This window comes from Pinus tabuliformis, chromosome J (genome assembly GCF_031772625.1).
Source record: "Pinus tabuliformis cultivar Carrire ecotype Pingquan chromosome J, CPIR1, whole genome shotgun sequence".
NCBI lineage: Eukaryota > Viridiplantae > Streptophyta > Pinopsida > Pinales > Pinaceae > Pinus > Pinus tabuliformis.
Window position 1 is genome coordinate 577,395,129 of NC_142295.1, and position 21,006 is coordinate 577,416,134.

Consider the following 21,006-nt stretch of genomic DNA (forward strand, 5'->3'; position numbering starts at 1 on the left):
TGATGAGTGCTCTTGCTAACTTTTATTATATTAGATTTCACTTGGATTTAGATTTATTAATTAGGTGAATGCACAATGGAAAACTGTGATTGAATGAAAATGAACTAATCTCTCGTGTTTCCTCTTTGATCTTTATCCTTTGAATGAGATAGAGAGGGTTGCAAGGAGATCCAACAAGAGGAAGCTTCACTTCAATGAGTATTCCCCTGATTTCACAAGTCAACTAGTTGCAAGGAGATCCAACAATAGGAGAACTAGCTCCTATTTTGATTTCACAAGTCAACCTTTACTTTTCTCCCAAATTCACAATAAAGATAAACGTGGTTTTCCCTAGTTAAACTAAATCAACCAACAAGCTCTCTTTGATCACACGCAAGGATCAGGCTAGGCTTCAATGGTGAAAAGTATAATAGAGCTTGATGGGGTTTGTTACTCTGCAAAATTGAAACCTAACGTAACGCATAAAATGAAATCTAATCTATAAAAATGAAATCTACTCTAATTTTTTGCAGTGTCAAACTAAAATAAAGCCCGAATAGAAGCACACCATGAAAATGAGAAACAAGGCACAAGAGACCCCCGCTAGGTAGGGGTATTGGGATGCCTAGGAGACTCTCCTAGCTCCCTCAAGATTAGAATACTTTGTTAGATGATGGGTATCCCTTATCCAATGAAGGGAAAATAGTGGTTTCAAGGTTACAATGATGGTAAAACTCGTTGTTTTACAAAGGGGAATGTGTGAGGTTCTTTCCGGGTGCTTGAATGCTTCAATTTGACCAAATTTCGGCAAAACATCCCCTTGTAATTTCACTGACCTGCTAAAAACCAGCAAGAAAATCAATGTGAAAAGTGTCCAAAATGCCTTTGGAACACTCAAAATTGTTAGTATATAAAACCCAAAATCTACCAAGTGAAATGCTAATTAAATTAAAAAAAAATCCTACTATAAAACAACCAAGAAGAGCTGAGTTTAATCAGCTATTCTTGGCTGATTTGTTGTTGTTATGATAGCAGTAAAAATGAGCCTTTAACTTGCTAGATTCAACAATAATGTCTCATAAAATCGAACCAAGAATGAGAGAAATTTTTAGAGTCTTATGTGCAAGAAAAGAAGGAAAACTCTTGGAGAAAACTTCATAGGATTGGAGGTGAAGTGCCATTTGACACGTGCCGAGGTATTGAGAGTGGCTTGGTGCCCTGTCCATTGTAGTGTGGCTACTATTTTATATCCGCAGAGACCTAAGTGTGGTGTTATAGCTACCCTTTGAGGACTAGATATGGTTGTATGAGTGATGTATGAACTGCTGCCATGTGCCAGAATTTGATGTGCAAAATTGTGTATTAATTCCATAGCTTTGCAGAATGATGGAGCTTTTAAAACATCTCATGAACCATCAAAGCAATACTTCCATGAGCGGAAATATAGAACAGAAAACAAAATTGACAAGAAAACCTTTCTCAGAAGAGATCCATGCCATTCTTAACCATGAGCAGCCAAGAGATTCGCAGAAGAAGCCAGAAACAGGACACAAAATTTTTGCTCTTGGGACAAATTTGAAGCACATGAGGGTCACATGGAAAGCTCTCTTCAAACTTGATGAACTACATTCCCTCCTTTCCAAAGTGAGTCAGTTAGAGGGGAAGAAGTTGATGTGGGCTTTGAAACCAGCCATGCTAGCTTTAATACAGCCCAAATTATTGGAGGAACCTTGTGAAGGGGTTAAACTTCCAATTGCATCATGTCTTAGTAACTTTATGAGGTTGACCGCACCCATACCTCCTTTCAATGATAATGTTATGAGGAGAATTTTCAAGTTGATAGTAGAGACCTTTCAGGACTTAGATAACATTGCGGGTCTTACCTTTGGGAAAAACTCCGAATTTTGGAGGATATGGCCAAGCTTCAAACCTATGACATCATGTTTGATCTAGAGTTTGATGACCTGATTCTTCAAATGTTCCAATCCTTTTTTAGCATTAAGGATCATCACCCTGGCACGGTCAAAGCAAACATGTTGTCCATTTTGTCTTCAGTTATGGGAGATCGTGATGCCATTTGCAGGGAGTTGCGAGCTAGATTGTTGACCATTTGAAGGAGAGAACAACAATTCTCACCTGTTGCTTATGAACTGGCCGAAAGGTTGGTTGAGCAAAACATGGGGCTGCTCAGGAGACAGTTGACTAGGGAGGAGCTGCTCAGGTTTGGTGGATCGTGCAGCAGGAATGAGCTGAGGAGGAAGGATCTTTGCTTCATTTTCAAGGGACCTTGGGGGCTTGATCACTCATGTTTGAGTGACACTAAGGAGATGATAGAGGCAGAGCAGGGGAAGATTCCTTCTGACTCTTGGGGAGAGGATTCTTCTTTGGATGAGTCCATGGGTTCATACAAGGATGCTTCCGAGGAGCATGAGTCATGTAGAATCGTTGACAACAGGCCAGATTCATATGATGAGTAGTCAGGGGGTCCTAGGAGAGACATTCAGGATGATGGGTCACCAATGGTGATTTAGCATGAGCAGCATATGGTGGATCTTGAGTCAACTGAGGAGGATGATGTGCGCAGTATGCATGGTAAGCCTTCTAGGAGGGCCAGTTGGAGATTCATATTGAACCGATAATGATGGACGATGAGCAGCTACCCTTGGGGTCAATCGTTGATGAGGAACAGACAAATGTACAGACAGCTAGCAAGGTGACGATGTTCACTGACACTTGTCCTCAAGAGATGCTGGAGTATGACAGGACAGTTTGGCAAGAGATTGGTGGCCTGGAGGAGCATGGAGTTTCCTATCAGGCGAGGGAGATGGCAGTGCATCCATCTTTGGGTGTACCCATTGATGAGGTGCAAACAAGTGTGGTGGTAGCCAACCGAGCTGCAGCATTTCAGGTAGCAGCCCTCTCCAGGAGTACATAGATGGGGCTTGCAACATAGTTTGGCTACTTGTACCCATTACAGGGGGAGAGGCAGGATTTTCTCGATGGATATGGTTGTCCAACCAGGTAGAGCAACATGAGTTCAGCATGGACCAACATCAGCATAGTAGACTTGTTCCTTACACCAGAGTCCATGACTTAAATTGGTGGGGGATCATGAGTTGGTATGCTTTTGATGGAGTATCAACCTTAGCTCGGGGCACAGTATAGCAGGGGCACTTAGATGAGGAAGTTACTATATGTTTCAATGAGCAATGGGAGGTGGATCAATAGGTCACCAGTGTTTTCATAATATTTGCCCTGCATCATAAGAGTGGTGATGACCTTGGCCTATGCCCGATGTTGGATTGGAGGGAAGTGATGAGCTGGTATGCAGTTGGTGGGACAACATTCACAGTCAAAGCTATAGCACAGTCAGAGCCATGGAGCATTAGTGCTCCTTCTTAGTGGCATTGGGATCCAGGTGGATCTACTAGTAGCAAGTTGAGTCAGAGATGGACATGGGATCCAAGGATTGAAGGATCCAGTCATGTTTCGATAGCTTGGAGGTGTGACGTGGACAAGTGGTTTGTATGGGATCCGAGCATTGGGTCTCAGTTGTGTTGGGTGACTAGATTGGTCCAGAGATTTGGATTGCTTGAGAGCAAGAAATCTTGGGCCGGGAGAACTGTCATGTCCCCATTTTTATTCTTCTTCATAGTACAGCTAGGATGGATTTCCAGGGCAAAGGATAGCCAGGTCAGTGGAGCAAAATATGTCATCAGGGGTCCCGATGGAGTTTTGAGGAGTTTTTGTGAGGTCCGATGGCATTCGCTTGGTATATTCCATCATCCGCACAGTTTGCCTTTCGTTTCGGCGCATTCCAACAACTTTCAAAAAACTGAGTTATTAGTGGGCCTGACTCAATTAATTACGCTTAAGGTGGCATTTTGGGAGGAATCTGTGGTAGAACACCTCACTGTAATAGCTCGTTGGAACCAAAACGAGAAGATCTACAGGATGGGATGGTTAGATATGAGTTTCAGTGACTTGAGGAGACGTAGTGGCCAATTTACCATTTTCCTGCATTAAAAAGAATATTTTAATTGAAATAAAAGAGGGAAAAGTGCTCCATGATTAAAATAATAATAAAATAGAAGGTTCTAGAGAAGTCCATCAAATCTTTAAAAGAAGAGGAGGAGACCATTGGAGACATCTTGGATTTGTGTATTGTCTTTGTGGAGACTCGAGAGGTTTGAGAACGTGGTTCTCTACTTCAGCAATAGCCCCAGAACGGAAACCCTCGGGTGATTCAGTGAGAGTGGGTGAGCACCCATCTCTTCCCTTGGTGGATCCATTCAGGGTTCACAGGTTGCATTTTGTTGATTTTCATTTTGTTTTGGAGGCCCAATGCATTGGAGCAGATTTATTTAGTGGCCATACTCTCAGCCATTTCCAGATTTCTATGTATTCTTTATTTTTAATAAAATAAGGCTGAGGATTCTCCATATATTTCTTGTCCATTTTTAGTTGTAATTTATGCTTCATGGTTTTGTTGTTAATTTCGTGGTGAACATCTATGCAAATTGTTTATGGTATTGACGGCTTAAATTTCCGAAGTTATTTTTCTACAAATTTTTGCTTGTTCCAAATTTCTTTCATTTGGGACATTACAATGGGAATGAGCTTCTTTTGTATTTAAGGTTTAGTACTCCAACCAAGGAGGATCCCAAATCTTTAAACTTTGAGACACCTACTATTCCTTAAGATCTTTGCCAAGAAAAATTGTTAGTGGATAGGTGCTCCCTACACGTGAAATTTTGAAAATATGTCAGTTAGCTGAGATGAACATATAATTTAGGATTTCAGAGTATAAGAAAGCAAATAGAATAACAAATAACCGAATTTGAAAGTCTATTCCTACTGGGTTAAAACACCCCTTTAAAGGCATATTACAACAATAATCTTAAAGCAAATACAACTAAAACAATTATACCTCCATTGTACTCCAAGCAGCCACAAAAGATTCAAAGCACCGTGTAGCCTCCAAAGCCTTATTTTATTAAAATGATGGAACAATACAAAATGTAGCAGCAATTCCCCAAGCTTCCAACACAGGTCAACAATGGAGGAGAATGATCAAATTTATAAGAAATGAGGGACTGAATCTAAAGAATTTGATGGTCCCAATGAAGAGCCACAGTTCCCAAGTGGCAAGGTGGAGATCCCAAGAGAGGGTTGTGTATGAGCCCAAGTGTCCAATGTGTATCTCTCAAGGGGACAGCATAGCAAATGGGGGAAGACCGAGCTTCCAAGTGGGCAAGGTGTAGGAGAAGAGGGAGTGAACTCTCACTCTTCTCTCCCAACTCATCCTCTCACTCGTGAGACAACCAACAAGTGAACTCAGCCTGCCATAAATGATGCAACTCGGCCTCCATGTGGGCCTCTAACTCGCACTTGATGGCAGCCCGCTTGTCCTTCTTGATTTGGCATTCAACTCAACCTCCATTTGTGGCTTAAATAATCTTTAAGTGCTTACTCACCCCACATAAGAGATTGAGAGACTTACTTGACTAGGAACATGTTTCCGGCATGTTCCCAGTTATTTAATACCCTGAATTTTTATATCTTTTTCTCACTTTATAGGTAAAAGTGATTTTTCATGAGGGAAAATTAATATTTTCCACCCCAAAGTGGGTACTAGAGTAATGTTAGTACTCTGAACATGAAAATTGAGTACTCACATGCCATACAAGTCTTCCTAGTACAACTTTTTTATTTGTTACATAACATTTAATGAAAAATTTAAAATTCCCTTTCTGCGGGAAATTTTTAATTATTTAAAAATCCTACTAAAACTTAATGCAATTCCATGAGACTCAAGATAATGCCTAACATGATAATATACATTGACTCCAAACTTAGAAAACACACTCAAGGCCTAGTTATTAAGAAGCACTCCAGCTTTGGAGGTCATGAGTGAAAAAACTCAATTAATTAATTATCACTGAAAAGAAAAAATAATTAATTAAGTGAAAAAACACTCTGGAGCAACTTCCTTAGTAACCAAGTCTCGAGGGTCTAAGTCTTTTACATAAGTTCATCATGCTAGTGACATTTTTTACAACTCTCTTGTGGAGGTATGGAATTTGCATAGAGAAAAAAAAAGAGAAGAAGATAGAAGAATAGAGAAGAAGAAAGGGGCAAGATTGCCCTGCTGGACTTCTGAACTTAGAAAATTTGACTGGTGCCTCGTCCATTGGGCCATCGGGTCTTCATTCCTTGCTACATCTTAGCAGGTAACAGTGCTCAATAAAGGATTAAAGGCCTATAAAAATGCAAAACAAACCATGAATTTTCAGAGGGGCAACACAACATATGCTATCGCATCCCCCTTTTGTACTCTCTTCCTATCATGCACTGCCCGTATGTCTTCTTGTGCCTGTGTGTTCTCCCTCACCCACACTCTCACACTCTTCCCTCATCACATTCTCATTTTTGTCTAGTTCTTGTGATGAAGCTAACGTGACTTCTTAAATTTATAAATTGTGACCAATTATTGGGAAAAAAATAGAAAGATAGATAACGAAGAACTGGTTATGACCCTTCCATATCACTAAAAGAATATAAAAATAATTGACAAGTTGCAATCACAAGATCAAAATTTTATGAATTAACTATGAAAAGAAAAGGACGAAAGCAACATACCAAATGGAATATCCGTTTGCTCAAACCACATTGGTGACATCTCATCTGTCTCATGAGGTTCACCAATGAAATCGAAAACTTGAAAGACATGTACCTACATCACAGATGTATACAAGTTAAACTTCCTGGGTGTTCAATCCTCTCTAGCATTAAATATTAATCGATTGACTAAATTATCATTTCTACCAAAGGACATTCTACAAATGTTGGTGAGATTATATATTATATCTAAGCATAAATTTAATTTTTTAACTAGAATGTCATAAGTTAGAAATTAATTAAATCAAATGCATGACGTAATATAGAAACATCTGGAGCTAGAGTTTGTTTATGTGAAATCAAAGTGCCCTGTGATTGTCATAATTGAAATAAGGAAAAATACACTTGAATGGACCCTAGTCTTAGACTTATGCTAGTGCACTATACTCAAGTAGGCTCAATTATCATGATTCCTAATAAACTTTCCCACAGTGCATTGTTTAACTTGGCACTGGAATTCACATTTTCAGGCAGAAACAACCTTGGAGTAAATGTTTCAGCTTTCCATTCCCACAATAACATAGATATTGATCTAATTTCATGATCAGTTTGTCATCATTTCAGATTTTCTTTTAGTATTTCACCAGTTATCAACTTCCATTTCAATGTATAAGAGTCATATAAAGAAATCCTTTAATAGAACATTTATTCTAGCAATTGAAACATGTATGTGGTAAAAAGAGAAATGGATTTCATATCCTCGAGGGATGAAACAAAGATAGCATGCATAAATTACCAAATATTCAAAACAATATTATAATAAACATTTAGATAACGTCACTCTACAGATCTTTCCAATGCTTGCTTCATCCAAGTACAATGGAGTCATAGAGGCATTCACATTGCAATTCCATGGGTCCAAAAGTAGCTTCGTCCAAATATTACAATTGCACATTGCTAAAGTAGGCATCATTACTGTCACCACAAAAAGTACCATATAAGCAATACATGAATAGTCTTGCGCCTTAGTCTCACTAAAGCCCTATAAGCACAACACATAAATGTATCCACAGACTTCAGATAAATGTATAAGTATAAAAGATAGATAGTTAGCATATAATGTAGCCTACTCAAACTCCATGAAAAAATAATGAATAGATAGATAGATAGCATCTGATGTAGCCTACCCAGACCCCATAATTTATCGTAGGTCAACTGCCTACAATTATGAAGGTTGGCCTGCTATAAATGTTGTACAAATGCCTGCAATGTGCATTTATAAAGGAGTACACCCTGCACTTGAGAACAATATGACTTCCATTTAAGGAATGGTACAGCATGCAATTAATAAAATACAGCTGTCATGTAATGTGTTGCCTCGTTGTACTAGACTGCTTGTCCCTTGACTAGAACGAATAAGCAAATCATGTTGCACACATGACCCTTTTTCCAGTGCATTTTTTTCATAAATCTGGTCAGAATTTTGCCAGAATTTTGGAATTGCAGAAATTGCAATATGGAGGTGCCCCAATGAAAATGGAGGCTAAGGAATCGATCTGCAATGACAAAATTTGAAAAAGAAAAACAGTTTTTCATTGCTAAACTAGATGTTTTTCATTACCAGATTCTGTCAAGTTACCCGACAGAGAGGTTGTTTACTACACGATCAGATGGACTCCTTAACTAGAATAGACCTTTAAGTAACACTTGCATACAAACTTAATCATGTAGGCTCCATATTCAAGCATTAAATAGGAGACGATTCAGCTCAGTCATTTAATAATAACACTTAAATAGTGGAAGTTTCAGTATGCCAATGCCTCAGCAATGCCTGGACCTTGTGTTTCTATCATCATTGAACATTTAAAAATGATTGAAGCTAGTTAAAAAATTAAAATGTTGCAGCCGGATCCATCACTTGTATCCAATTTAATTTGCACTATGGCATGCACTTAATGACTTTTCAAGTCTAAAATTGAATTTACTTTATAACAGGTATAGGTTTGTTTCTATAGAGGTTCTATATTTATTAATATTTTGTTGGCATACACTAGTGTATTTTTGAATACCCAGAGTGTTGAGTGTTGAGTCATATTTGTTATATTTATTTGGTCCCTGCACTTCCTTACCTTTCGTATATTGAGACAATGATCAGATTCAAACCTAATAATTGTTTCATATGCTATTTTTATAACCTCAAAGATCACAGTTCACTTCTTTCTCACTTGTTGCTTTGAGTTAGCGTTTTTCTTGTCTCAAGTCATTTACTTGTGATTCTTTTCGATATTTTTGAACTCATATCGACTCACCTGACAACCATATTCTGAAAAGTAGTCTCTAGCCATCTCTCATAAAATTATTAAGGCTTACGTAGAAGGTGGGGCCCATGAATGCATAGCATTTCAAACTTCAAATTCCAGCTGGTGCAATGGTCATCATCCTAGATCAACAAGAATATTGTATAAAAATGGGCTTAAAATTTTGGCATGATATCAAACATAGATGATTGACTAGTACTTTAGAGGAGGCACAAGCTAGTTTACTCAGGTCTAGTCCATTCTATCAAACTAGAAGACATATTAAAACTAACCAGGAAGTGTGAGAGAGAATTGAAAAGACAAGGTGTGACCTAATGATAAAGCCATGACCTGCTATGATATGCATCCAATGCATAAGCAAATAAGAACCAAATTCAATGTGACGGAACAACTCAATATGATGTGGAAGTTTAATGATCCATAAACTGCATCACATTATAGAATCTGATGCATTTGGATTAGCTTTTAAATTCACAGTGTTTTAATAGTTGGCACTTTATCAAGCACTGGCTAGCAAATATAAACATCAAAATTGACTTCATGCTCAAGCTGGAAAATGTAGAATAGTAAATGCATTTAATGGGAGTGCAAATTTGCAAGTAAATTGTAATATAAGACATAATAGATGTTCCAAGACATCTTTTATAGACTTGTGTTTTGGAGAGCTACTAGTTATGTCAATCTATATTTCTTTAAGGAGACTCTAAGCTTTCAATCTACTCTCTAGTTCACAGTGGTATCCTTATTACTTTCTATAGTCAATACAATGTGGAGTGACTTTACTAACGTTAATACAAGTTTTATTGATATAGATATCCAATATTTTATGGGCAGCTTTAAAACCATAGTTTTGCAATAAGATCCATCTTTTGGGAAACATCTCACATCCACTTGACTTGGTTCTTAACAATAGTCTCGAAGATGTCTGCCTTCAATGCCTAGGTAGTGAAGGTAAGCAAATTTTTGCACACACCCATTTCGTAGATTATGAGTTTTGCCAGAAAAGAAAGTAAAAAGAAAATGAAAAGCAGATAAGATAACATTTTTTTCAATACTTATAATTCTTCCCTCTAACTCATCATGTTTTTGGGGGAGGTAGGGATGAAGAAATAACAGTTGGTACTATGACTACGTCTTTCATTTGTTTGTGAATAATAAACCTTAACAAAAGTATTACTTAAAAATTTAGCAATAATCATAATCCAAAGAGAATGACACAACATAACATAAATTATCCCAAATATTCAAAAGAAAAGTGCCAACCTCCCATGGACAAGGCTTGTCATCAAAGTGGAATGTCAAAACTCCTTGCTTGGTCATCTTTAATGGAATTATCCCAGATTCTTCTTCCAGCTGAAAGAAATCCAGATCAAATTTTAGTATACAGTCATGATCAAATTACAAAGCTTAAGTACTTCAAAAAAACATTCTCCTGTTAAATAATAACAATAGTAAGCCAAAAGGTCATGATTCCATTGAGTGAATACATCAACTTAATTTTAATAAAAGAAATTTATGGATGTTATTATATTTAGGGAAACCAAAAAGACCAGTAAAAGGATTCTAAGGAAGCAATGATCAATCATATAAAGCAAAAAAGAAAACTAAGTCTCAAATAGAAAGAAGATAATAAAGATGACGATCTCCTGCCAAAATCAGTTAAACATAAACACAAAACAGTATCCCAGTTGTGTTCGTAGGAACAATCAACAAGTTGAAAAGAAGTTAGCAAAGTGATTATTTACTAGTAAAAGACATGGGTTTACATAGTTTAATATATCATATAATTTAATAAATTTGACCAAATTTAATATCTTGCAAGCATCAAGAAATGAATCCAAGTTGTTCTAACTTCTGCAATGAGTTTTTAGAACTCTTGACATGAATTTTCTTCATTACAATGACAATTTCGTATGGGAAAGGTTGACAACACCGTTACAACCAAATTTGGCATTTTTCATGGCAAGATCAAGTTTGCTCAACCACCTAGAGACATGTTCCTTACTTGAAAAGAGAGTTGAGATAAATCACCAGACATACCTCTAGGGGGTCCTATGTCATGAATCCCATGTGTTAAACATGGCTTCAAGATGACAAAATGTCAGACACAAGTTTGGCACATCTCCTATGAACAGGACAAGTGTCAAACTCATGTCCAACACATGTCACAAGTTTAGGACATGTTTCTTGGGAAAAAGCACTAAAGAATGCAAATTGTGTTCCTTTTTAACTCATTTCACTCAGTAGATTGGAGCATTAAGACGTTTGAAATTTTGGAGTAAATGGAGTATGTTCAAACCCTATATGTTTCAAGATGGATTGGCACGTGGGAGATTGTCTCTGTTGGATTTGCACAATGGAGACAACTTGCTCAAAGACTACGTGACCTCAATTAAGTGTTAGATTGGTACTCTTCCCTAAGGTGTTGGAGATCTTGACAGCTTGGTGGACATCCTTCATGATGGCAACATGGAGAAGTTCACCTATTTGGAGAACGCCCTACTTGAGACGAGAAGCATTGTGTTTCTTGGAGGAGCACATCAGGCCCTAGATAATATAGGTTGCTTACATTCCTATTTGGAGGCTTGGAGTTGGCTTGGTGACGCCTGTGCCACGTTAGTGTTCTTCCAAGGTTTGCTAACCTAGAGAAGTACATGGCTTAGGAGGATCAATGAAATCCATGGAGGCCTGTGACAAGGGATGTGAACATAACTTGTGTAGCTACATCACTCGAGGCCCTTGAACCCAAAAACATGCTAATTAAACCCAAGAACACACAAAACCATGCATTGTGTAGATTGTTACCCACCAAAATTGGGTACCCTTAGGAGAGCTTTTCTCCTATTCATCTTCTTCCAACTGGCATCCAGCAACCCTAATAGCCACCTTGTAGCCAATGTGATGTGCCACTTTATCTCCGCCACCTGCATCTGTTGTATGTTTCCTTGCCCATTTTTCAAGAGCACATGTTAGAAGATGGGCAATCCGACCAAAAGGTATGCTTTTCATAGTGCAATCGAGTGCTAATGCTTGTTTTTCATTTTGGCATTTTGGCATGGATTATTAGGTGACTTGGAAGGAGGAAGGGCTTTGACCACGTTTTTGTTCCCTCACCTTAAATGGGGGGTTAATCTTCAATCCTAGCCCAATGGGATTTCCCCTATTGACCTGTGGCTTTAGGAAGGGCACTACTTGGGAAACCCCGATTTTGGTAGTGTGGTCCCGTTTTCCCATTCCATATTTAACCCTTCCCTCTGCACATTACGAGCCCTATTCACTATTTCCATTCTCTGGGTCCACAGGGCACTAGCACACCCCCTCCCCTTGTCCACATTTCTGGATTGGGCCTGGAAACATTTGTTGAGTTTTCAAGTGCAATATAGACTAGCACAATATTTCTGAAATATTGATATTACTTTTGATGTAGATCTTTTAAATTGTTCCAATATATCATTCAAAAATTATACTTCAGAAAATCAACCATCCAAGAATAGTAGAACAGTAGAGATCACAATGCACAAAGAAGAGACAAGACTTACCCTGAGAAAACCCACCAAGGGGAATAACCCAGCAACATCTTCAATAGAGAAATTATTTTGTTCAACAAGAGACACGCCTAGACCTATGGTCAAACTTGGTCAACCCCTCCATGTCAAGACTCGCAATCTGATCCAAAATTTCACTTTGTCTATCCTAATTCAGACTTTCGGCCCTCCTACAAACACTAGTTGCCCTTGAATTTTTTCCATTGCAACTGCCATGAATTTCAGCCCCGTGCAACAAAAACTACCCAGAAAATGCGAACTACAAAGGGAGATGATGCAGGAGCATCCGGCTCAAAAATATCATTGTATTTTAGTAGACATAGGGGGTCTTGTGTTTTAAGGGAATTGGTTTCCAAAAGAATTAAATTAAAGTAATTTTAATGTTTTTGAATGATTTTAATTTAGAATAGGAATTAATTGAATATTGTGAGGATATTTGTAAATGCTCTCAAATGTAGGAGAACATGAGTGATGATGAGTGATTAGTGAGGATTGAGAGATTTTGAAATATTGTAAATCTTAGATTAGGAATTGGTTTCATGGTTTGTGGAACTAGAGAGGATCCTTAGGGATTAGTTGAGTCAAAAGTGGACTTAGAGGATATTCAGGATTTAGTTCAAAAGATTAAGGATCTGAAACGAAATGGGTTACAGAACCTTTTGTATAAATGTAAGCCTAAAAGGCACAGAGAGAGTTAGTTAGTGAGTTAGAGTGAGAATCAAAGTTCAGAGATTAGATGGGGTTTGACTGTAAGCCTATGGGCAGGAAAGGAAAAAGGCCACTAATTAGAAAATCAGGCCAGAGAGAGAGATTCATTATGTAAATAATTGTTTATAAAGACAGAGAATTCGATTCCTGAGTTGTGTGGTGTGTATTGATTAATGGAATTATAAATTGTGTGTGAATTAGAGTAATTCTGCATAGTATATGTATGCAGGTGGAATTAAAGCAGAACACAGAGGTGGAGAATGAAGGATAGTGGTTTGATCGTTTGAATCTGATTGAAGGATCAAAGTTGAAGTTCAGATGTGATAGCGCTTAAAAGTACGTAGAAGTAAGTTCAGGAGGAAGTTGCGCTGAAGAACAACCAAAGACCAGAAACCCTGGAGAAAACCTAAACCATAGAAGAACAGAGAGAGGATAGTGCACAGAGAAGGAGTACAGCAATCAGAAGTGATTGAATAATCTCAGAAAGGATAGATGCATAAAGAATCGTATAGGCGAGTCGAATGAATAGACCAGAACACTGAGGAATTGCATAAAGACGAAGAAAGGAAAGGAGGAAGAAATGAAGTAACCGTGCACAGGAACCGTTGGATCAGTCAGATCAACGGACAGGATTGATAGAATAGGATCGGCGGAGATCTTATCGCGCAAAATAAAGTCAAGAAGTGAAGGGATCAGATTAAGCCACGTGACAGCAGAATAATGGAGCGGTCTACGAAAGCAGTAAGTAGTATCTCGCGCGGTCTCAAAATGGTAAATGGTATTTTACAAATTCACACGATTAACCTGAGGGGTTGACACGTAGCACATCGGTGGGGAAGAAAAACCGCTTATCTCGTGCGCTCTCGACCTGTTATGTATCGTGCTAATAATCGCAGGAGATTACACGATCATCTTTGGATTGAGGTAAATGAAATATACGGTGGAGATTGGCTAGGCTAGTTGGCGCGAGTTATTGCGCGATAACCGTCGAACTGAGGAATGAGATCGACGACAGAGATTTAATGTGATAAGGAGAGCATCGATATATGTGCAAAGGTTTGTGGAATGGAGGAAAGGTAAGGTTTAAGTGTGGTTTATGAAATATTTCTATTGTATGGGAATTATAATAGAAATAAGCGGGATTAATGTATTATGGTTTAAGTTGAGTTTTAACCAAAGTCTAAAATCCATGGCATGGTTAATATGCGCAGGTAATAAGAATTAACCAAAGATTATGAAGGATTTACAAGGTTTTGCTCAAAGGTTTATAAAGGTCCAGACTTTGGATAGTTAAATCAAACGTTTCCACATAGAGTTTATTGAAGGAGCATTAAACTATGACTTGTGAAGGTTTCACTAAGTATGGAATTATAAAATTCTTGGAACATAGTGTGACATGCAATTTTATTTGCATAATGTGGGTAGATGCAGTTTAGGCTGCGTCATTTTTGGTATCAGAGCTGAACAAGAAAATTTTGCGTGAAAAATTCTTTGAAAAAACTTAGAACAGAGTTATGTGTTAAAAGTATGTATACAGGCAAGAAGGGATCGGATTTTAAATCTAACAAACAGTAGGCACATAGAGATAAAGTGTAGCAGAATTTGCAGATGCAAAGAAATAGAGAACAATCCATTCGAAGTTCAGATGAATGGCAGAACAAGATCATGCAGAGATCTTGAAGCTAAGATGATATGTTTCTGTTTTAATTTGGTTTGAAGATTGTGGTTGCAGAATTCAAGTTGTAGACAAAAGAAGGTATCTCAGCAAAAGAAAAGAAGCAGTAATGAAGAAAGCTGGTAAGAATTTTTGAGTGAAAGAAGAGGTGGCCAAAACCTAGTATTTCATTTGTGATTGAAATACAAGAGGACAGTTGTGTTCTTAAAAAGTGCAAATGAGTTGAAGCCTAGAAGGAGCAGAAAGAAGTTCTCAAAGAGGTTCGAGAGAATAGAGAACCAAGTGCTTGCCAAAAGACCAAGTACAGAGGAAAGCTTGGTGAGGTAAGTGACAGTAGGGAGGACTTGTTGTTACAGAGGCTTTAGTATAGCTCATAGTAAGTGAGTGAGGAACTCATGAAGATAGAGGAGAAAATGACTACTGATAGTCATAGTAAAGGTTCTAAGGAAGACCACAGTAGAAGAAAGGTGAAGAAAGAGGATGCCAAGGAAAATGGCCTACAGAGACAATTAAGTGAAGAAGAATATGAGAGGGAGAAGGCTGAGATTGCAATTCATCTTGAGTTATTGATGGAGATGTTGCAGATAAATAAAGAAGACCAAAAGCATGGTTATGTCATAAGGAAGAAAGTAAAGTGGCAGAGGCTACAAGAGAAGAGAAATCAGCAGGTGAATATGCAGTTAGCAGAAGAGCTGATGAAGCTTGAACAGGTAATGAATGTTAAATTGAAGTCTGAAGAACTCAGAGAAGTTGAGTTGAAAATGGACGTTTCCATTTGTGAAGCAAAACAGGGTGAAGTTCTGGGTGAAGATGAAGATTGGAGAAATGTGAAAGATCTTATGAACCATTGTGCGAATTCAAGACAGCAAGAAGTTTACTTTGCTAAGGAAGGAATTATTGATGATTTTCTGAACTGTTGGACAAATTCAGATCAGCAGGAGGATATGAAACCTTGTATATTTGAATCTAATAATTTTGATGTGATTACAGGTTTTGCAGAGGATGAGCAATCTTTTGAGACTGTCAAAAGTATGGAAGAGTATCTTTCAAAAGATAAATACTCTGAAGTAAAGAATGATGGAGAATGTCTCTTGAATGAGAAAAGCAGTGAATTATTGCAGCAGAAAGAATTTAGTAATACATTGATGTTTGAAGCTATTACAACACAAGAACAATTTCTTGTGAAAGAAGGAGATGAAATTCAGTCTGAAGAGTTGATATGTGAAGCAACAGTTGAGACTGTTGAACCTTGTAATTCTCAAACTGATAAATTGTGTACAAATGCAGGAATTATAAGTGATGATGAAATACTTATGAAGTGTCAAAGAGAAATTGAATTGCTGGAATATTTGCTGGAAAACTCAGAGTATGACAGTGTGATTGCAAAAGGAGTTCACTACAGTGGACAAGAGTAGAAAGACATCATTGAGGCATATGGTGTGGAAGAGAGACTTTCTGACAGTTTCGAGAGTCCTTTAGAGAATTCTTTAGAGAGGTTGAATCAGCATACTGATGTGCTGATAGAGGAGGAAAAATCAGAGCAACATACTGAGATGTTGCCAGAGAAAGAGAAGGTAATGAGGCCTTATATTTTTAATTCTGATAATTGTTTTATGATTACAAGATTTGATGAAAATGAGACAGACATGTTTCAAGTTGAAGAGTCAGTTTTAGAACTGAAGAAGACTGGAAGTTGCCAGGTCAAACATGTTGATGAGGAAAATGAAAAGCATGAAGATACCGTGCTTGAAGAAATTAAATTGATTGTCAAAATCAGTCAAGGAAGTGAAGGACAATTACTGAGGGTTGTCAAGGAAGAGGAAGGAAAATATGCTGGAATTGATGAACAGCATAGTGATGTATTTGAGAGGAATCAAGTACAAGGGGAATTGGAGGACAATTTATTTTTGAAAGTAAATTTACAGATATTGAACAGAGGTTGTTTGGAAAGTCACAAGAGGGTAAGGATGAAAGGGCGGTAGTAAGAATCCGACAACTTCAAAGAGAAGATAATGAACAGCAGTTTGAAGATGAGTGGACAAAGTATAGCAACAAATGGCAGAGTATGTACCAGCCCAAGGATGTGTTGGAGATAGAGATTGAAGAATTATGGCAATTAATGATGAAGTAGTCCAGATGGAGGAGATTGACAGCAACAGGAAGAGTGATCAATCAGAATTTGAAACTGATTGACAAGGAGAGGAAGATGAAACAGAAGACAACAAACATACAGCAACAACAAAGGAACAGAGCATTCAGACAACTACAAACTAAAGTTTGGGACCCTGGAGGTTTTCTATCAACATATGAGAACACATGATCTGGAGATCATGAATGTTTTCAACCTTGGGAGTCTGATGCAGGAGCATCCGACTCAGAAATATCATTGTATTTTAGTAGACATAGGGGGTCTTGTGTTTTAAGGGAGTTGGTTTCCAAAAAAATTACATTAAATTTATTTTAATGTTTTTGAATGATTTTAATTTAGAATAGAAATTAATTAAATATTGTGAGGATATTTGTAAATGCTCTCGAATGTAGGAGAACATGAGTGATGATGACTGATTAGTGAGGATTGAGAGATTTTGAAATATTGTAAATCTTAGATTAGGAATTGGTTTCATGGTTTATGGAACTAGAGAGGATCCTTAGGGATTAGTTGAGTCAAAAGTGGACTTAGAGGATATTCAGGATTTAGTTCAAAAGATTAAGGATCTGAACCGAAATGGGTTACAGAACCTTTTGTATAAATGTAAGCCTAAAAGGCATAGAGAGAGTTAGTTAGTGAGTTAGAGTGAGAATCAGAGTTCAGAGATTAGATAGGGTTTGACTGTAAGCCTACGGGCAGGAAAGGAAAAAGGCCATTGATTAGAAAATCAGGCCAGAGAGAGAGATTCATTATGTAAATAATTGTTTATAAAGACAGAGAATTCGATTCCTAAGTTGTGTGGTGTGTATTGATTAATGGAATTATAAATTGTGTGTGAATTAGAGTAATTCTACATAGTATATGTATGCAGGTGGAATTAAAGAAGAACGCAGAGGTGGAGAATGAAGGATAGTGGTCTGATCGTTTGAATCTGATTGAAGGATCAAAGTTGAAGTTCAGATGTGATAACGCTTAAAAGTACATAGAAGTAAGTTCAGGAGGAAGTTGCGCTGAAGAACAACCAAAGACCAGAAACCCTGGAGAAAACCTAAACGATAGAAAAACAGAGAGAGGACAGTGCGCAGAGGAGTACAACAATCAGAAGTGGTTGAATAATCTCAGAAAGGATAGATGCATAAAGAATCGTATAGGCGAGTCAGATGAATAGACTAGAACACTAAGGAATTGCATAAAGACGAAGAAAGGAAAGGAGGAAGAAATGAAGTAATCGTGCACAAGAATCGTTGGATCAGTCAGATCAACGGACAGGATTGATAGAATAGGATCGGCGGAGATCTTATCACGCAAAATAAAGTCAAGAAGTGAACAGATCAGATTAAGCCACGTGACAGCAGAATAATGGAGCAGTCTATGAAAGCGGTAAGTAGTATCTCGCGCAGTCTCAAAATGGTAAACAGTATTTTACAAATTCACGCAATTAACCTGAGGGGTTGACACGTAGCACATCAGTGGGGAAGCAAAACCGCTTATCTCGCGCGCTCTTGACCTGTTATGTATCGTGCTCGTAATAGCGCAAGATTACACGACCATTGTTGGATTGAGGTAAATGAAATATACGGTGGACATTGGCCAGGCTAGTTGGCGCGAGTTATTGCGCGATAACCGTCGGACTAAGGAATGAGATCGATAGCAGAGATTTAATGTGCTAAGGAGAGCATCGATATATGTGCAAAGGTTTGTGGAATGGAGGAAAGGTAAGGTTTAAGTGCGGTTTATGAAATATTTCTATTGTATGGGAATTATAATAGAAATAAGCGGGATTAATGTATTATGGTTTAAGTTGAGTTTTATCCAAAGTCTAAAATCCATGGTATGGTTAATATGCGTAGGTAATAAGAATTAACCAAAGATTATGAAGGATTTATAAGGTTCCACTCAAAGGTTTATAAAGGTCCAGGCTTTGGATAGTTAAATCAAACGTTTCCGCATAGAGTTTATTGAAGGAGCATTAAACTTTGACTTGTGAAAGTTTCACTAAGTATGGAATTATAAAATTCTTGGAACATAGTGTGACATGAAATTTTATTTGCATAATGTGGGTAGATGATGTTTAGGCTGCGTCAGGAGAGAGAGACCTTCCACACATGCAAGTCAGTAAAATAGAGAGAAGTAAATTTCATCCTTCTTGTCCTTCTTGTCTTTTGCTTGCTTGCCCAAAAACTTGCTTAAGAGAGAGATGTGAATTGCACTTGTGGAGGAGGTCGAGTTGCCTTTATACATTATATAGTGATTTGTCTTAGCTGAAAGGGTGTCTCTTTTGTTGGAAAAGTAACTAGGTTCGGTCTTGTTGTAGGGGTATCTAGACTTGTTACCCACCACCTGTGGGTAGTATGCATAGTAGAAAAAATTTATCCTAGATAGTCCTCAGCGCGCAACTAGCAGCCCCCAAATAACTTGATGTGCCATTTTTCTCCACCACCTGAGCCAGCCATGTGGTCCCTCGCCCATCTATTATGAATGTATGTTTGAAGGTGGGCCTCCCGACCCCAAAGGTATGGCTTTTCATTGGAATAGTTGAGTAATTTTGATTACTTGTCATGGGCACTTTTGGGCATGGATTGGTGGGGGGATTTGGCAGAAAGAGTGGGTTAGGTTTGTATTCTTGTCTCCACTGCCCGATTGTGTGGTTACCCTTGTATCCTAGTCCCGTGGGATCTCCTTTACTAGCCATTAGCTTTAGGGATGGCACTACATGGGAAATCCCAATTTGGTTGCGTGGTCCCACTTCCCAATACCACCTACATTACTCCCCTTCCACTCATGTTAGCCTATTCATCTCTTTTCCCATTTGGGTCCACATAGGGTTAGCCTCCCCCTCCCCTTATCCACACCTTGGGTCGGGCTTGAAAAGATGCCCTAGAGGTTGATGCAACTAAAAAGAAAATAAAAAGCATAAGTTGGCCACTCTCAACAGGAAATGTACCACAAAATGCAAAATATGGTCGAGACAAACAAATTTAGCACATGGGAAAAAGCCAAACATTAGCTCTACCCCTTATCCATGGCCATCACCCTAGTTCCTATGGGCCCTAGATGAGCCCCCCTTCATCATTAAGGAACCCATGATCGTCCCAACCCCTAGTGGGAGGTGAACTTCCCCACCTTAAAGGGGTATCCACGGCTACATACGACACATCATGCTCTCATCCTTTGGAGCCCCCAGTAGTTATAAAGAAAAATCAATCAAAGACAAAAAGGCATATGAAGAAGGGTGGAAAAACAAAGGTCGGGGTAACTCATGTACCACGATTTGCTCCCTCCTACACTCATATACCTAGGTGTGGGATTCCATTATTATAGCTACCCTTGCACCTTGACATGTGGTCTGGATGATTCCCCTAATCCCCACTATGTTCCATTATTATATCATTCGCCACTTACCACTTGAAGGATGCACCATGGACCTGTCCCCCCCTTTAAAGGTTGAAACCACCTAATAAGGTCCTTAGTTAACCCCCTATTAAGCTTGGAGACACTTGTACATGCCAAAGCCCACTATGGAAGGGCATGCCACCATGAAGTGCCTGATTGATCCCATGACTTGTAAGCTCTTTTACTTGATTACTCTAATGATTTGTTGTATTGGAGGGAAAGGGGACACATTGGATCATACGCATGATTGCAGATGGGTCTCCACTTGGGGGGTCTCCCTATACGGGGTCTTACCCCTCCAAAGGGCCACATTGACACTTGCAGGGTGAGCGTTGAGAGCCATGGGCCTCCACCATAGCAAAGCGTACTTCATGGATCGCCAACACCACTCATTTCTTGCTCGTGTTCCACCTTTTGGGATGAGGATGATGCACCTGGTTCACCATGCCCAGTTGGCTCCACACTTGCACCATACACTTGGCAGATGTTCCAGGGTCCAGAGGATGTATCCCGATACAGAGGGAGGGCTTATATCATCATCCTAGCCCTTACAGATGGTCTATAATAATTTTCGATCCACTTGGAGACCCATGAGGATGTCCTTGCGCCCCCACACCC

The 21,006-nt window shown here is 38.5% G+C and overlaps 1 protein-coding gene across 2 annotated transcripts in view; it reads right to left on the reverse strand.

Annotated features, from left to right (window-relative positions):
* The window catches only part of LOC149228296 (uncharacterized), a 311,074-nt gene that overhangs the window by 157,622 nt on the left and 132,446 nt on the right, over nt 1-21,006 (reverse strand). For both annotated transcript variants that reach the window (XM_089375668.1, XM_089375669.1), the window contains exons 3-4: nt 10,182-10,271; nt 6,622-6,715 (exon numbers count right to left, since the gene is read on the reverse strand). In XM_089375668.1, the coding sequence (XP_089231794.1) occupies nt 6,622-6,715; nt 10,182-10,271 (184 nt within the window). The remainder of the gene's footprint in view (nt 1-6,621; nt 6,716-10,181; nt 10,272-21,006) is intronic.